Source organism: Gorilla gorilla, chromosome 5 (assembly GCF_029281585.2).
Source record: "Gorilla gorilla gorilla isolate KB3781 chromosome 5, NHGRI_mGorGor1-v2.1_pri, whole genome shotgun sequence".
In the NCBI taxonomy this organism is placed as follows: domain Eukaryota; kingdom Metazoa; phylum Chordata; class Mammalia; order Primates; family Hominidae; genus Gorilla; species Gorilla gorilla.
The window spans coordinates 148,520,944-148,539,783 of NC_073229.2; the positions used below are offsets into that span (position 1 = coordinate 148,520,944).

At 37.9% G+C, this 18,840-nt stretch overlaps 1 protein-coding gene across 4 annotated transcripts in view; it reads left to right on the plus strand.

The window, feature by feature from the left end:
- NKAIN2 (sodium/potassium transporting ATPase interacting 2) overlaps window positions 1–18,840 on the plus strand; it is a 1,018,833-nt gene that overhangs the window by 532,711 nt on the left and 467,282 nt on the right. For all 4 annotated transcript variants that reach the window (XR_008681100.2, XR_008681101.1, XM_019030137.4 and 1 more), the window contains one exon: window positions 15,488–15,568. Coding sequence is in view for 2 of the 4 variants with exons in the window: in XM_019030137.4 (XP_018885682.1) it covers window positions 15,488–15,568 (81 nt within the window). In the remaining 2 variants the exon portion in view is untranslated. The remainder of the gene's footprint in view (window positions 1–15,487; window positions 15,569–18,840) is intronic.

Sequence of the window (18,840 nt, forward strand, 5' to 3'; positions counted from 1 at the left end):
GTGGAAGGTCGGGGGAGGCCAGGAAGAGGACCTTAAAGCAATAGAATAAAGAGAGTATCAGACATATTATATGGATATCTTCAAATTTACATGACCCTAATTTTTTAAAAACTGTATTATAATACATCTTGACTTTGTTCTTTCAATACCTAGGTAATCAGAACCAGAGACAATTTTATTTTATTTTATTTTTAGTGTTATTGGGCTAATCCAAGAAACTTCAACATAGGGAAAGCCCCTTTTATTAGAATTCTAAAACTGAGACTTCCAAAACCAAATAGATCAATAAATATGACTCATATTACTTGCTGACTGGCCAAAATTAAGTTTATATTTTGATGCCACTTCTAAAAACAAGTAGTGATGACTATGTGACAATGAGACAGAAGTTGCTGTTTTCAACAGTTTGCTGGAGATTATTTTCTTATTATTCATCATTTTGAGATCTGTGAATTACACATCTACATCTTTAAGCCTTGTTATAAGGACAAATATACATGAACAAAAATCACTATATGATTATTTTTTAAAAAAACTCGTCCCTAGGCCTTTTCTTTTTTTAGCTTTCATTTTAGGTTCATGGGTACACATAAAGGTTTCTTAATAGATAAACTTGTGTCATGGGGGTTTGTTGTACATATTATTTCATCACCTAGGTATTAAGCCCAATACCCAATAGTTATTTTTTCTGCTCCTCTCCCTCCTCCCACCCTCTCCCCCACCAAGTAGACCCCAGTGCCTGTTGTTTCCTTCTTTGTATTCATAAGTTTTCATCATTTAGCTCCCACTTATAGGTGAGAACATGCTGTATTTGATGTTCTGTTACTGTGTTAGTTTGCTAAGGATAAGCATGTAAAAGTATAGTTTGGTATTTTTCACTAGTTTTTATGTTTTGTTAACGTTCAAATTTCTAATTTATTTACCTACATGCAGGGTAATGTTTCTATATAACTTAATTTATAATTGTAGGTGTTTAAAGACGCTTCAGTGGCATGCTCCCAGCCTTAGGACTATAGGAATGTAAATATCTTGGCATGAAATGTTTTGCACCAGTAAAGGCAAGCAATTAATCATATACAGGTGTTTTCATGCTGAATGAGTATTATTTTTTCAATCAAAGGGAATTATTTTTCACTTTTTACTTCAAGAAAATTGAATACCTTTGGGATACTGTTTTTATTTGGAGTTTCATAAAACTTAATAGTCATGTTTATATGTTCATTAAAATAATGCCTGTTGGATGTTCTAACATTGATAGTCTGTCTTAAGAATAGTGTTTAAGCAAAATATTTTCAGGCATGATTTCCAAAAGAGTTTATATGTCTTACTAAACTAAACCGTTTTTTGCAAAATGGAAATTTCTAGGAATTGATCATAATATAAGCAAGAAAATTACAAAAAGGTAAGTAATATTGAAATAAATAATAGTAGTTGAATAACTCACAGTGCATAATTGAACTGACACATATGTTATAGAATACTTAGTGAGACTTTTTAATCAACTGAAAAAAATCAGGTAACAGAATATAGAGAAAGATTCCCATTTCATTTAAACACATATTAAACCATATATTCATAGGAAAAAGAATGGAAACTTGTACACTAAAATGATACAGATGATTACATTAAATATGGCATTTTCTCAATTTCCCTTTTTGATGCTCAAAATTTTAAATATTTTCTACAATAAGAACTTTCTATAAAGGTGGAAAACAAATCTTATTTTAAAATGAATTAAACTTAATCATTAAAACATCTATGCAAATATAAAATCACAAGAAAGCTTGATCATATGACAGCAGCACTGATAAAAAATGAGAAGGTACAAATCTGACTTCCTCTATGATCTGCAGCATAATCTATGATTAGAATTGGATTTCTGTCACACTCTGGCTGATAACCTTATCAGAACTTTTATCCCTGACAAACTAGAACTTATAATAATAGTGTGTTTTTATGTAGGTGTTTTTTTTAAGGGACAGGTTTATATAGCTTGATTTAGATGTAACAGTATTTGTGAATTAGAACACAGGATTTACGTCGTAACGTAGACTGGCATTGGTCCTAAAGGAAATAAGTTGCTTTATTTGGGCCACTTTTGCTCTTCGATTATCATAACAATAGGAAAAGAATAAGACCATGGTGAGAATGCCTAAACATTAAATGCTACTGCTATTGGAGATGAGAAAACTAAGGTGAAAATATAATTAACTTTGTACAAAGGGTAAATATTGTCCTACTATTTTGACCAGGGATGTTTGTTTTGTGAGTATACATTTATATCTATTAAAACACCTTGGCCAGGCACAGTGGCTCACGCCTGTAATCCCAGCACTTTGGGAGGCCAAGGCAGGCGGATCACGAGGTCAGGAGTTCGAGACCATCCTGGCTAACATGGTGAAACCCCATGTCTACTAAAAAAAAAAAAATACAAAAAAATTAGCCAGGCGTGGTGGTGGGCGCCTGTAGTCCCAGCTACTCAGGAGGCTGAGGCAGGAGAATGGCGTGAACCTGGGAGGCAGAGCTTGCAGTGAGCCGAGATTGCCCCACTGCACTCCAGTCTGGGTGACAGAGTGAGACTCCATCTCAAAAAAAAAAAAAAAAAAAAAAACCTTTATTACTAATATTAAAACAGCTCGTTGTTAAAAATTCTAAACCTTTTTCTTGCTTAAACAAGTCTTTTTTTGTTGTTTTCTCTTTTATTTTCAATACAGGGTCTTGCTCTGTCACCCAGGCTGAAGCACAGTGGCATGATCTTGGCTCACTGCAACCTCCAACTCCAGGGTTCAAGAGATCTTCCCACCTCAGCCTCCTGAGTAGCTGGGATTACAGGAACATGCCACCATGCCCAGCACATTTTTTGTATTTTTTGTAGGGACGGGGTTTCATCCTATTCTAGGCTGGTCTTGAACTCCTGGGCTAAGGATTTGCCCACTTCAGCCTCCAAAAGTACTGGGATTACAAGAATGAGCCACCACGCCTGCCCAGAAGATGTTTTATTATTATTATTATTATTATTATTATTATTGTTATTATTATACTTTAAGTTTTAGGGTACATGTGCACAATGTGCCAGTTAGTTACATATGTATACATGTGCCATGTTGGTGTGCTGCACCCATTAACTCGTCATTTAGCATTAGCTATATCTCCTAATGCTATCCCTTCCCTCTCCCCCCACCCCACAACAGTCCACAGAGTGTGATGTTCCCCTTCCTATGTTCATGTGTTCTCATTGTTCAATTCCTATCTATGAGTGAGAACATGTGGTGTTTGGTTTTTTGTCCTTGTGATAGTTTACTGAGAATGATTGTTTCCAGCTTCATCTATGTCCCTACAAAGGACATGAACTCATCATTTTTTATGGCTGCATAGTATTCCATGGTGTATATGTGCCACATTTTCTTAATCCAGTCTATCATTGTTGGACATTTGGGTTGGTTCCAAGTCTTTGCTATTGTGAATAGTGCCGAAATAAACATGTGTGCATGTGTCTTTATAGCAGCATGATTTATACTCCTTTCGGTATATACGCAGTAATGGGATGGCTGGGTCAAATGGTATTTCTAGTTCTAGATCCCTGAGGAATCGCCACACTGACTTCCACAATGGTTGAACTAGTTTACAGTCCCACCAACAGTGTAAAAGTGTTCCTATTTCTCCACATCCTCTCCAGCACCTGTTGTTTCCTGACTTTTTAATGATTGCCATTCTAACTGGTGTGAGATGGTATCTCATTGTGGTTTTGATTTGCATTTCTCTGATGGTCAGTGATGATGAGCATGTTTTCATGTGTCTTTTGGCTGCATAAATGTCTTCTTTTGAGAAGTGTCTGTTCATATCCTTTGCCCACTTTTTGATGGGGTTGTTTGTTTATTTCTTGTAAATTTGTTTGAGTTCATTGTAGATTCTGGATATTGGCCCTTTGTTAGACAAGTAGGTTGCAAAAATTTTCTCCCATTTTGTAGGTTGCCTGTTCACTCTGATGGTAGTTTCTTTTGCTGTGCAGAAGCTCTTTAGTTTAATTAGATCCCATTTGTCAATTTTGGCTTTTGTCGCCATTGCTTTTGGTGTTTTAGACATGAAGTCCTTGCCCATGCCTATGTCCTGAATGATATTGCCTAGGTTTTCTTCTAGGGTTTTTATGGTTTTAGGTCTAAGGTTTAAGTCTTTAATCCATCTTGAATTAATTTTTGTATAAGGTATAAGGAAGGGATCCAGTTTCAGCTTTCTACATTTGGCTAGCCAGTTTTCCCAGCACCATTTATTAAATAGGGAATCCTTTCCCCATTGCTTGTTTTTCTCAGGTTTGTCAAAGATCAGATAGTTGTAGATATGCAGCGTTATTTCTGAGGGCTCTGTTCTGTTCCATTGATCTATATCTCTGTTTTGGTACCAGTATCATGCTGTTTTGGTTACTGTAGCCTTGTAGTATAGTTTGAAGTCAGGTAGCGTGATGCTTCCAGCTTTGTTCTTTTGGCTTAGGATTGTCTTGGCACTGCGGGCTCTTTTTTGGTTCCATATGAATTTTAAAGTAGTTTTTTCCAATTCTGTGAAGAAAGTCATTGGTAGCTTGATGGGGATGGCATTCAATCTATAAATTACCTTGGGCAGTATGGCCATTTTCAGGATATTGATTCTTCCTACCCATGAGCATGGAATGTTCTTCTATTTGTTTGTATCCTCTTTTATTTCATTGAGCAGTGGTTTGTAGTTCTCCTTGAAGAGGTCCTTCACATCCCTTGTAAGTTGGAGTCCTAGGTATTTTATTCTCTTTGAAGCAATTGTGAATGGGAGTTCACTCATGATTTGGCTCTCTGTTTGTCTGTTATTGGTGTATAAGAATGCTTGTGATTTTTGTACATTGATTTTGTATCCTGAGACTTTGCTGAAGTTGCTTATCAGCTTAAGGAGATTTTGGGCTGAGACAATGGGGTTTTCTAGATATACAATCATGTCATCTGCAAACAGGGACAATTTGACTTCCTCTTTTCCTAACTGAATACCCTTTATTTCCTTCTCCTGCCTGATTGTCCTGGCCAGAACTTCCAACACTATATTGAATAGGAGTGGTGAGAGAGGGCATCCCTGTCTTGTGCCAGTTTTCAAAGAGAATGCTTCCAGTTCTTGCCCATTCAGTATGATGTTGGCTGTGGTTTTGTCATAGATAACTCTTATTATTTTGAGATATGTCCCATCAATACCTAATTTATTGAGAGTTTTTAGCATTAAGGGCTGTTGAATTTTGTCAAAGGCCTTTTCTGCATCTATTGAGATAATCATGTGGTTTTTGTCTTTGGTTCTGTTTATATGCTAGATTACATTTATTGATTTGCGTGTATTGAACCAGCCTTGCATCCCAGGGATGAAGTCCACTTGATCATGGTGGATAAGCTTTTTGATGTGCTACTGGATTCAGTTTGCCAGTATTTTATTGATGATTTTTTGCATCAATGTTCATCAAGGATATTGGTCTAAAATTCTCTTTTTTGGTTGTGTCTCTGCCAGGCTTTGGTATCAGGATGATGCTGGCCTCATAAAATGAGTTAGGGAGGATTCCCACTTTTTCTGTTGTTTGGAATTGTTTCAGAAGGAATGGTACCAGTTCCTCCTTGTACCTCTGGTAGAATTCGGCTGTGAATCCATCTGGTCCTGGACTCTTTTTGATTGGTGAGCTATTGATTGTTGCCACAATTTCAGCTCCTGTTATTGGTCTATTCAGAGATTCAACTTCTTCCTGGTTTAGTCTTGGGAGGGTGTATGTGTCGAGGAATTTATCCATTTCTTCTAGATTTTCTAGTTTGTTTGCGTAGAGGTGTTTGTAGTATTCTCTGATGGTAGTTTGTATCTCTGTGGGATCGGTGGTGATATCCCCTTTATCATTTTTTATTGCGTCTATTTGATTCTTCTCTCTTTTCTTCTTTATTAGTCTTGCTAGCAGTCTATCAATTTTGTTGATCCTTTCAAAAAACCAGCTCCTGGATTCATTAATTTTTTGAAGCGTTTTTTATGTCTCTATTGCCTTCAGTTGTGCTCTGATTTTAGTTATTTCTGCCTTCTGCTAGCTTTTGAATGTGTTTGCTCTTGCTTTTCTAGTTCTTTTAATTGTGATGTTAGGGTGTCAATTTTGGATCTTTCCTGCTTTCTCTTCTGGGCATTTAGTGCTAAAATTAACCTCTATACACTGCTTTGAATGTGTCCTAGAGATTCTGGTATGTTGTGTCTTTGTTCTCGTTGGTTTCAAAGAACATCTTTATTTCTGCCTTCATTTCGTTATGTACCCAGTAGTCACTCAGGAGCAGGTTGTTCAGTTTCCATGTAGTTGAGCAGTTTTGATTGAGTTTCTTAATCCTGAGTTCTAGTTTGATTGCACTGTGGTTTGAGAGACGGTTTTTTATAATTTCTTTTCTTTTACATTTGCTGAGGAGAGCTTTACTTGCAACTATGTGGTCAATTTTGGAATAGGTGTGGTGTGGTGCTGAAAAAAAAGTATATTCTGTTGATTTAGGGTGGAGAGTTCTGTAGATGTCTATTAGGTCCGCTTGGTGCAGAGTTGAGTTCAATTCCTGGGTATCCTTGTCAACTTTCCATCTCATTGATCTGTCTAATGTTGACAGTGGCGTGTTAAAGTCTCCCATTATTATTGTGTGGGAGTCTAAGTCTCTTTGTAGGTCACTCAGGACTTGCTTTACGAATCTGGGTGCTCCTGTATTGGGTGCATATATATTTAGGATAGTTAGCTCTTCTTGTTGAATTCATCCCTTTACCATTATGTAATGGCCTTCTTTGTCTCTTTTGATCTTTGTTGGTTTAAAGTCTGTTTTATCCGAGACTATGATTGCAACCCCTGCCTTTTTTTGTTTTCCATTTGCTTGGTAGATCTTCCTCCATCCTTTTATTTTGAGCCTATGTGTGTCTCTGCACGTGAGATGGATTTCCTGAATACAGCACACTGATGGGTCTTGATTCTTTATCCAATTTGCCAGTCTGTGTCTTTTAATTGGAGCATTTAGTCCATTTACATTTAAAGTTAATATTGTTATGTGTGAATTTGATCCTGTCATTATGATGTTAGCTGGTTATTTTGCTCGTTAGTTGATGTAGTTTCTTCCTAGTCTCAATGGTCTTTACATTTTGGCATGATTTTGCAGCACCTGGTACCGGTTGTGCCTTTCCATGTTTAGTGCTTCCTTCAGGAGCTCTTTTAGGGCAGGCCTGGTGGTGACAAAATCTCTCAGCATTTGCTTGTCTGTGAAGTATTTTTTTTCTCCTTCACTTATGAAGCTTAGTTTGGCTGGATATGAAATTCTGGGTTGAAAATTCTTTTCTTTAAGAATGTTGAATATTGGCCACCACTCTCTTCTGGCTTGTAGAGTTTCTGCTGAGAGATCAGCTGTTAGTCTGATGGGCTTCCCTTTGTGGGTAACCCCACCTTTCTCTCTGGCTGCCCTTAACATTTTTTCCTTCATTTCAACTTTGGTGAATCTGACAGTTATGTGTCTTGAAGTTGGTCTTCTCGAGGAGTATCTTTATGGCATTCTCTGTATTTCCTGAATTTGAATGTCGGCCTGCTTTGCTAGATTGGGGAAGTTCTCCTGGATAATATCCTGCAGAGTGTTTTCCAATTTGGTTCCATTCTCCCCGTCAGTTTCAGGTACACCAATCAGACACAGATTTGGTCTTTTCACATAGTCCCATATTTCTTGGAGGCTTTGTTCGTTTCTTTTTATTCTTTTTTCTCTAAACTTCCCTTCTCACTTCATTTCATTCATTTCATCTTCCATCACTGATACCCTTTCTTCCAGTTGATCACATCAGCTCCTGAGGCTTCTGCATTCTTCACGTAGTTCTCGAGCCTTGGCTTTCAGCTCCATCAGCTCCTTTAAGCACTTCTGTGTATTGGTTATTCTAGTTATACATTCATCTAAATTTTTTTCCAAGTTTTCAACTTCTTTGCCTTTGGTTTGAATTTCCTCCTGTAGCTTGGAGCAGTTTGATCGTCTGAAGCCTTCTTCTCTGCACTCATCAAAGTCATTCCCGTCCAGCTTTGTTCCCTTGCTGGTGAGGAACTGCATTCCTTTGGAGGAGGAGAGGCGCTCTGCCTTTTAGAGTTTCCAGTTTTTCTGCTCTGTTTTTTCCCCATCTTTGTGGTTTTATCTACTTTTGGTCTTTGATGATGGTGATGTACAGATGGGTTTTTGGTGTGGATGTCCTTTCTGTTTGTTAGTTTTCCTTCTAACAGACAGGACCCTCAGCTGCAGGTCTGTTGGAATTTGCTAGAGGTCCACTCCAGACCCTCTTTGCCTGGGTATTAGCAGCAGTGTCTGCAGAACCGCGGATTTTCGTGATCCGCGAATGCTGCTGTCTGATCGTTCCTCTGGAAGTTTTGTCTCAGAGGAGTACCCGGCCGTGTGAGGTGTCAGTCTGCGCCCACTGGGGGGGTGCCTCTCAGGCTGCTCCGGGGTCAGGGGTCAGGGACCCACTTGAGGAGGCAGTCTGCCCGTTCTCAGATCTCCAGCTGCATGCTGGGAGAACCACTGCTCTCCTCAAAGCTGTCAGACAGGGACATTTAAGTCTGCAGAGGTTACTGCTGTCTTTTTGTTTGTCTGTGTCCTGCCCCCAGAGGTGGAGCTTACAGAGGCAGGCAGGCCTCCTTGAGTTGTGGTGGGCTCCATCCAGTTCGAGCTTCCTGGGGGCTTTGTTTACCTAATCAAGCCTGGGCAATGGCGGGTGCCCCTCCCCCAGCCTCGCTGCCACCTTGCAGTTTGATCTCAGACTGCTGTGCTAGCAATCAGCGAGACTGAGCCAAGATGGCCGAATAGAAACAGCTGCGGTCTACAGCTCCCAGCGTGAGTGACGCAGAAGACGGGTGATTTCTGCATTTCCATCTGAGGTACTGGGTTCATCTCACTAGGGAGTGCCAGACAGTGGGCACAGGACAGTGGGTGCAGTGCACCATGCGCGAGCCGAAGCAGGGCGAGGCATTGCCTCACTGGGGAAGCACAAGGGGTCAGGGAGTTCCCTTTCCTAGTCAAAGAAAGGGGTGACAGACGACACCTGGAAAATCAGGTCACTCCCACCCCAATACTGTGCTTTTCCGACGGGCTTAAAAAACGGTGCACCAGGAGATTATATCCCACACCTGGCTCGGAGGGTCCTATGCCCACGGAGTCTCGCTGATTGCTAGCAGTTGTTTTTAAGATAAGATTTGTTAGTACAATGTTCCTTAGGAGTGCTTCTAATGTAGTTTATTAGAACTGATTATATTATTGTTGTAGGAAAAAACCGGGTTCTTATCAGGACCAGGATAATTTAGGCATGTGGACATATTGTAGGGTGAGTAGGGCAGGGTTTTTGGGTGCAAAGGAAAAAAAGGGAAACAGGAACCCTCAGCAAAGCAAGAGAGTCCTGTTAGCTGGTTTACCCCCTCACAGACTGAATCCCAGGTTACCACACAGGAAGAGGAGAGCCAGCCTGCTCCCGGCTGCAAAGGCAGGAACTTCCCGAGGCTCCACCTCATTCTCCCAGTGCACAGGCCGGTTGGGTATTCTCCAGGGACCCCTTTTTACTTGGCTGCCTCATTATTACATTAAAATTAGCAGCATGCTATCTGTGATATTGGTGAGCTGATACTAGTTTTGCATCCTAGTAGAAATAATCACACCTAAAAACATTCCTATAGAGCACATTAATTGCCAATCATTAATACATATAAATAATATTAGGATAGTTACTCAGTTATATTCTGTAATATTTCCCTGTAGCTTCTGTTGCAGTCACTTGCATCCAGCTGGTATTTAATAAAAGTGGACTCATTCATGACTCACCTCCTTTTCTAATTAAGTTCTTAGTCTTATACTACCTTGGTCTACCTTTCTAATTATCGTATAACCCATGACATATAATAGGGCCATGTCTCTGAGCCTGACCAATATTTTGGCCTTTCATGATTAACAGCTTTAACTAATTTTTATCTTATATAGCTAATTTGATTTCATCATTGGAGCCACAAATACCACAGGGAAGCCATGATGATTCAATTACTTTTTTCAGCTGATAGTTTTAACCGTTTCCCTGGATTCTCAAGTTCAGTTAATCTCTCAGATGGTTCACCTGGTGCTTCAGAAATCAATTCTTAAAAGTGAATTTTATCATACAATAGAATTTTTCTCTCATCACAGACAATATCTCAAAGTTTCTGTCTGAAACATAAAATATAAGATTTTCTTCACAAGAAAAAATGAGGCTAAAACAAAATTAGTTTTATAGCAGAAAACTACAAGTTAGGTGGTATCTAGCAATTGTGATACTTTATTATATTAGGTCATCTCTCCAGGGCAGAACATCTTTTCCAATTATACTCAAACTGCATGATTGTCAATTATATCACATCAACTAGCTGTAGCAACAGGGAAGAAGTTTGTACTGATCTTTATACTCTTAAATAACTATGCTGAGTAATTTTAAGAGCAGGGTTTATTGACAAAAATCATAGGCCGAATTACAAGGCAGTACAAAATCTTCATCAATGTTTAGGCAACTAGGCAAAATCCAATTACAGGATATTTGATATAGATAAGTGCCAGCTACTAAAATGAGAAAAAAAAATGTAGAAAAGAATAAAAAAAGAAAATAGGATTAAGATAGGAGGTATAAGAAAGATAAATGAGAGAAAATTAATGAGGAAAGTTAAATGAGATAAATTAGATAAAGTCCTGCCTTTGGATAGTGATGCACAAGTAGCAATTACCCTCTGTAGCACTAGGGTGGATTTCTATGTTCATTAAAGGGGTTACACCAGTGACAGTGATCATTGTTTTTGGCAAATCTATAATGAAGGATAGTGCATTGTGAGACTAACTGGATTGTAATGAAATATACAATTAAGTGAAAATAGTGAAAGTAAATGCAAGGATATGAAAGGAACATTTGCTATATTCTTTATGTACATATCCTTCTGAATTACTCTGGAAAAAAGAGGATAAAAAATTATATTCTACTCCAAAGTAATTGCCAATAAATACTGTCAAGAGGCAACTCATAGCTGGGCATGGTGGCACATGCCTGTAGTCCTAGCTATTCAAGAGACTGAGGCAGGAGGATCACTGGAGTCCAGGAATTCAAGGCTGCAGTGAGCTATGATAGCACCACTGCACTCCAGCCTCGGCAACAGAGTGAGACGCCTTCTCTAAAAAGTAAATACATAAATAAAAATATTTTTTAAAAAGCAACTCATAAAACAAGACATAGAAAATGCTTTATAATTATGTGTTGCACTAAGTTAGAAATAATAAATTGTATTTTAGATCAAATGAAGGTTGGTTTCATGAAATAGCATTCGTCTATACATAATGGAGTTAATATATCAAAAACCCTTAATCTAGTGAATAATATGTTGCATTAAGTAAACAAGTCTAGTTTGCAAGTTCAATATGATGGAACAATGTTTTATATCAGTTAATATGAGAAGTTTGAGAGGCTGAGGCAGGCAGATAGCTTGAGCCCAGGAGTTTGAGACCAACATGGTGAAACTCTCTCTACAAAAAATACAGCAAATTAGCCAGGCATGGTGATGCATGCCTGTAGTTCCAGCTACCCAAGAGGCTGAAGTGGAAGGATTACCTGAACCAGTGCAGTTGAGGCTGCAGTGATCCAAGGCCACTGCCTTCCAGCCAGGGTGGCAGAGTGATATCCTGTCTCAAAAAAACCAAAAAAAAAAAAAAAAAAAAAAAAAAGAAAAGAGGAAGAAATCATGTGGGAAGTATATTTTGTAATATCCTAATAAATAAATCTTTGAGGATTACTGCTATTTTATTTATTTATTTTTTTATTTATTCATTTATTTTGAGATGAAGTCTTGCGCTGTCACCCAGGCTGGAGTGAAGTGGTGCGATCTTGGCTCACTGCAACCTCTGCCTCCTGGGTTCAAGTGATTCTCTTGCCTCAGCCTCCCTAGTAGCTGGGATTACAGGCGTCTGCCACCATGCCTGGCTAATTTTGTATTTTTAGTAGAGATGGGGTTTTGCCACGTTGGCCCACTGGTCTCAAACTGCTGACCTCAGGTGATCCACCCACCTCGGCCTCCCAAAGTGCTGATATTACAGGCCTGAGCCACCGCTCCCGACCCTACTGCTTATTATTTTAACAAGAAGAGATGATGATGTAACTTAATCATCATAATAAAATGACAACATATAGTAAAAATTCAAGTATTGTGTACTTTCAAACAGTTGATCATTCCATTCCCATACAAGCCATGGAGTTTGCTACTACTAAGAAGCCTATTTTATATTTAAGTAAACTTAATTGTAATGGGTCATATCACTTGAAGATAGTCAAAGAGCATCCAAGTGACAGAGCCAGATGTTAGGTTCTGTGTTCTCATTCTCTATATGCTATTTATTTGCATGTAATCCATTACCTTTCATATGCTTTCATAAAATTATTAATTTTGGTGGCTAAAACATAAATGTTTCAACTTGATTTTTAACCAAACTAGGTATAATTTACATTTATACATACACATAAATGTAAGTAACTAAGTATAAATGAAGATTCCAAATTTTTATTATATTTTCAACATATAATACTGAAGTAGTGACTATTCCATATATACCATGTGAATACAGATAAACATGGTTAGCATTTAATAAGCATAAAATATAATTTTAGTTATGAAATTAAAAAGCTTCAGCATTGACATTTTTAAATACTATATTGGAAAGAATGCTTGCCGACGACAAATTTTCAGGAGAGTTTGATATGTGTAATACAGTGTCTTTCATTAGCTCATCAGCCATTGCTGAAGTCCTAGTATCCTGCTACTTTGACTTTTAGTAAATAGTGTTTATTTAGCTCTCCATTATAAATAATATGGGGAAAATATGTCATTGTGCACAAAGGACATGATAAAACATTATAATCAGTCATGCGTTCTCTATCTCTTGTAATCAGTTAAGTCATTGAAACAAACTTAAATGTCTCCTTAGATCTCTGTTCTATAACTGAAGTTCCTCTCTTGCTACAGCCTGCTTAGCCCCCTAATTCTGTCTCTAGACCCAGCCCTCAGCTCATAGAGCTTCTCAAATTCCATATTTTGTCTTGGATCATTTAGTTTGCCCTAACATTATACTCTATTGAGCAACGCACACATTAAGCAGTTAGATGAAACCAACTCCTTTAGAAAACAGTTTTGAGTTATCATTTATTGTTACATAAACTCTTCACATAGAGCTCTCACTCCTCATACTACATGAATGATCATAGTAAATCTGATAAAAACCGGGTCTGAGAGGGAAGAATGGGTTCTGAATCTGAAAATAATGATTTTCTCCATATTGCTACTTATTCATTGACTTACAAAACATTGTCTTAATAACTATTTTGTGCAAAGTACTAAGTTAGGAACCTAGGAATATAAACAAAAATTAAGAAGTAGTATTTTTAAGGAGATTACCACTGTGCATTGGAGAAAATATGCAAATAATCAGATATAAGACATTTCATATGAAATTAGGAGAAACAAAATTTGTTGCAGCACTAAGCAGGGCTCAGCCAATTCTGGTTCGGAATCATGAGGGAGGTGATATTTGAATTAACCTTTTAAAAAAAATGATAGGTGGTAGGAAGAGAAAGTAAAAGTATTCAAGAATACAGGGATAATATACAAAGAGGCACAGGCCGGGCGCGGTGGCTCAATCCTGTAATCCCAGCACTTTGGGAGGCCGAGATGGGCAAATCACAAGGTCAGGAGATCGAGACCCTCCTGGCTAACACGGTGAAACCCCGTCTCTACTAAAAATACAAAAAAATTAGCCGGGCATAGTGGCAGGTGCCTGTAGTCCCAGCTACTGGGGAGGCTGAGGCAGGAGAATGGCTTGAACCTGGGAGGAGGAGCTCTCAGTGAGCCGAGATCGCGCCACTGCAGTCCAGCCTGGGCGACAGAGCGAGACTCCGTCTCAAAAAAAAAAAAAAAAAAAAAAAAGGCACAGAGGTGGGAAATAACTTTCCATCTACATGGAACAGCAAATAATATATGTGTCTGGAATCAAGGATGACTCCAGAGATCAACTGAAACACATGGCTCAAAAGGTAACAAGGTGCAAGATCATGATCATGATCATGGAGGTTCTTGAAGCATAAATTAAAGATGTTGGAACTCACCTAGAAAGGTCGGGAGCCATTGGCATTTGTTTAGAAGGGAAGTGACATGATATCCTCTTGTTTCACTTTTTCAAAATTCACACCTGCTCTTTCCTTTGTTTACAGGATCCTCCCATGAAAGCCCTTCCAACCCCGCATGCTTTTAAGTCCATTCATTTTAAGCTTGATTCATCTCTTCTGGAAGGTGTTTCTTAACCTCTTTTGTTAAGCTTTGCAGACTCTTTTTCCCAGGACAGGTTATGTACTCTTCTCATTTTCCTGTCTTGTGCTCAGACTTTATGTATTTTTATGATTCTTGTATAATAATGATCTATTTTTAAAAAGTCACTGTCATTTGATTTGAGTTCAGGAGGAATTCATCATTGGTCTTTGCATTCTCCGTGTCTTGCTAGCATGTTGCCTTCTGGATGCTTCATACATTTTAACTGACTGAATGATCAGAACTATGTCTTAGTAAGAAAATCTATCATCATTATAGAAGGTACACTAGAGAGAAAATAGAATAAATTTAGGGACACTAGTTAGATGGTCACTGTAATGGGAGACAGTGAAATGATAAAATAAGAAGGTGAATGGAGAAATGAAAAGGAGACACCAAAGAGAGAAAGCTGATTAGAATGGGACAGAGGCAGAAAGACTGATTTGATTATCCTTGACAACTTGGGGAAAGGTTGATCATTGTCCTACACGGAGATGGTTTTGCTAAGGAAACTGTGAGTCTTCTTTTGGTGGGTTGTATCAGACGTATATGTTAGAGCACTGAATTTTTTAGATGTCTAGAAACTATAATTATTCACTTTTAAAACAATAATGTGGATTACTATTTTTTGTCTTAAAACCTAAAAATTTATCCTTAAGCAGGTTTGAGCTGTAATCCTATGAGTCCATAACAGTAAGAAAAAAAAAAAAAAAAAACTCAACAGTCCAGCCTGGCCAACATGACAAAACACCATCCCTACTAAAAATACAAAAACTAGCTGGGTGTGGTGGTGCGCACCTGTAGTCCCAGCTATTTGGGAGGCTGAGGGTGGAGAATCACTTCAACCTGAAGGAAAGAGGTTACGGTGAGCCGAGATCATGCCACTGCACTCCAGCCTGGGCAACAGAGTGAGGCTTTGTCATTAAAAAAAAAAAAAAAAGGAAAGAAGGAAAAAAAAAAACTCAACAGAGATAAACGTACATCTAATCCTGTTCCTTAGAGAGAAGCAATATTTAACCTTTCCCACTAATCTTATATTAGGGTGTGCGAAAGTTCGTTTTATTTGAATCATACTCAACTGATTCCAAATTAATTATATGTTATTTCTCTCTTGCTTCTCTACAGTATGCTGTCTGGCTAGTCCTCTGGGTTACGTGGAATGTGTTTGTTATCTGCTTCTATTTGGAGGCTGGGGACCTCTCAAAGGTAATTTACATCTAATTTGCCTGAGTCATCAGTAGGGTGTTAACAAGTCTCTTCCTAAGTAAGGCAGAGTCTCATCCTGTTCTGCTTGCTTAGCTGCACCTCAATGAAAGTAAATTGAAAGGTGTCTTGATTTATATTTCTGCGTTTTTATCATTAAAAATATGTCTGGTGAGTCACAAAAATGTACTTTTTCTTAAGCAAAACTAAGTGAACTGTTGATTATTATAGTGACCAGGCAGTGCACTTTAAAACATTAACCACTGAGAGATTTCTGAAGCAAAATGTGAATTTTTTTCAGAGAAAAAAATCTTGAAGATTTCTGAAATCACTTAGTTTGCTTATCACTCTGCTAAACATTGTCCTTATTGATTTTAAATAACAGTGCAATAATTGAAACAGTTAATGGGCTTTGGTTGAATGAAATTGTTACTAGAGGGATATGATATGTTATAGAAATGAATACAATCAACCCTTTATTCTAAATAGGCTAGGAAAACTAAATACTTGCTTTTTTCATTTAGTTTTTTTGTGCTCTGTAAGTGTGCATCTTGCTACTATATTTTTCACATGGATGCCCTTACTACACAAATAGTGTAGGCTTCAGATCTCGAACACCATCATCCTTCTGTTAGAATGCAATTAACAGCAAAGAAGTCAAATGAGGTAATCCATTCAAGGTAGTAGCAAATTCTGACTCTTGAGAGAGTTTCAAACTTGTATGTACTTCCTCGTATTTAAAACTTTAAAACATAAAAATTGTAAAATGTTCTTTTACTTACCCTGTATTAGAGCAGAAGGCCCCTGCAAACATGTTGATATTTGTAAAACCCAGAGATACTCACGTGCTTTAAAAGACCAAGAGAGCTAAAAAAAATTTTTTTTAAAGAAAATTCCTCAGGAACTACCTTTGCCTTGTCAAGCTATATATTTTGGAAGGAGAGAGAAGAGAATGGTAATACACATTTATGATCTTACATGCACGAGTTTCACAAAGCACTCATCATGTGATGTTTGTTTATTAGTTAACTGTGATATGTGGCTTTATATCAAGGAAAAATCATCTTGATTTGTTCAATGACAAAAGATGAAGGATCAAATAGGAGGATGACATCATGATATGAGAGAGAACCAAAGCTTCTTGGATCTGTAATTTTATGATCAGAATGTGGACAAGTCCTCACCGTGGCTAGCAAAATCTCCCTAGAGGATGCCATTTGTGTGTTTTTTGCAGGGCATCGTTCCCCACACTCTGGTTAGCAGGCAGCCTTTTCAGGAAGGTGCCGTGACCAATGAAAATAAATTGTTCAGTGGCTCTAGGAGGGACCCACACCAGATTGCTGCTTAAAACTCACATTCGCCTCAGTGTAAGAAAAGCAGACACGCTTTTCCGAGGATTTGAATTCCTTGCCCAATTTATACATCTCTGCTACTCTATAATCCACTTTCTTCAAAGGAATTCCATAGTCGAATGACTTTTAATGATATTTTCAATTTTAAATAATCACCTTAAAAATTGTAAGGCAGGTGTTCAGACATATTGCCTGAGTAAAATGATCCAGCAGATCAGATAATTTGTTTAATATTAAGAAAAGAGAGAAAGAGATTTGAGCAAAGCTGGCTGCACAAAAGTTCTGTAATTGTGCTCACTGCTCCACATGATGACTGCAGGCACAGAATAAAGCTGGTGATTTCATGACCTCGGACACAGGCATTGAAACCACAGCGAGGGCGCTAAGAATTCTTCCAATGTACATGGGCAGATAATGACTATCCCTTGGCAATGAAACAGTTAATAATATTTTATTTTCTTCTCATCCTATAAACCAAGGCTGGGCTCTGCAGAGCACATGAAAATTTAATAATTTCCTTTTTAACAAATAACCTAAAAAAAAACCATAAAGGGCAAAGTTACATAGTTATCTGTACTGGGTTTTTCCTCTCTTTCGTGTTCAAAGCATTTGAAAAAAGGTGTATTTATACCATTTAATTCTTTAGTCATTGCAACTGCCTCACATTCTTCAAGTAATACAGTGCCAGAAGGAAGCAATGGTAATTGGTAATGGAAAAATGTACAGAAAGATAGAAACTCAAAAATGGTACATATGAAACTTCTGATAATACTAAAAGAATGTAAACCATTGTTTTTCTCAATCCATCAGAAAAAAAAAAAAAACAATTTGAATGTGTCTACCCTATGAATGGATCAGTTAGTTTGAGGCTGAGGGAGAAATTTGTGAAAAAGAATCAGCGTTGACATTCTGTGGGCTTTATATATGTGAAAGAAATGTATTTATTTCCATGAAATCTTTTGTAAATAAGTGATGGCTTCATAATGGATATTGGTAAGAGGTAATAAAACGTGGTAAAACATTAAGGTAAATTTTTGTTACCTGATTAGAGTTTAGAACTTTTCTTTTTTTTATTATTATACTTTAAGTTTTAGGGTACATGTGCACAACGTGCAGGTTTGTTACATATGTATACATGTGCCATGTTGGTGTGCTGCACCCATTAACTCGTCATTTAACGTTAGGTATATCTCCTAATGCTATACCTCCCCCAACCCGCACGCCACAACAGGCCCCTGTGTGTGATGTTCCCCTTCCTGTGTTCATGTGTTCTCATTGTTCAATTCCCATGAGTGAGAACATGCGGTGTTTGGTTTTTTGTCCTTGCAATAGTTTGCTGAGAATGATGGTTTCCAGCTTCATCTATATCCCTACAAAGGACATGAACTCATCAGTTTTTATGGCTGCATAGTATTCCATGATGTATATGTGCCACATTTTCTTAATCCAGTCTATCATTGTTGGACATTTGGGTTGGTTCCAAGTCTTTGCTATTGTGAATAGTGCCGCAATAAATATACGGGTGCATGTGTCTTTATAGCAGCATGATTTATAATCCTTTGGGTATATACCCAGTAATGGAATGGCTGGGTCAAATGATATTTCTAGTTCTAGATCCCTGAGGAATCGCCACACTGACTTCCACAATGGTTGAACTAGTTTACACTCCCACCAACACTGTAAAAGTGTTCCTATTTCTCCACATCCTCTCCAGCACCTGTTGTTTCCTGACTTTTTAATGATTGCCATTCTAACTGGTGTGAGATGGTATCTCATTGTGGTTTTGATTTGCATTTCTCTGATGGTCAGTGATGATGAGCATTTTTTCATGTGTCTTTTGGCTGCATAAATGTCTTCTTTTGAGAAGTGTCTGTTCATATCCTTCACCCACTTTTTGGTGGGGTTGTTTTTTTCTTGTAAATT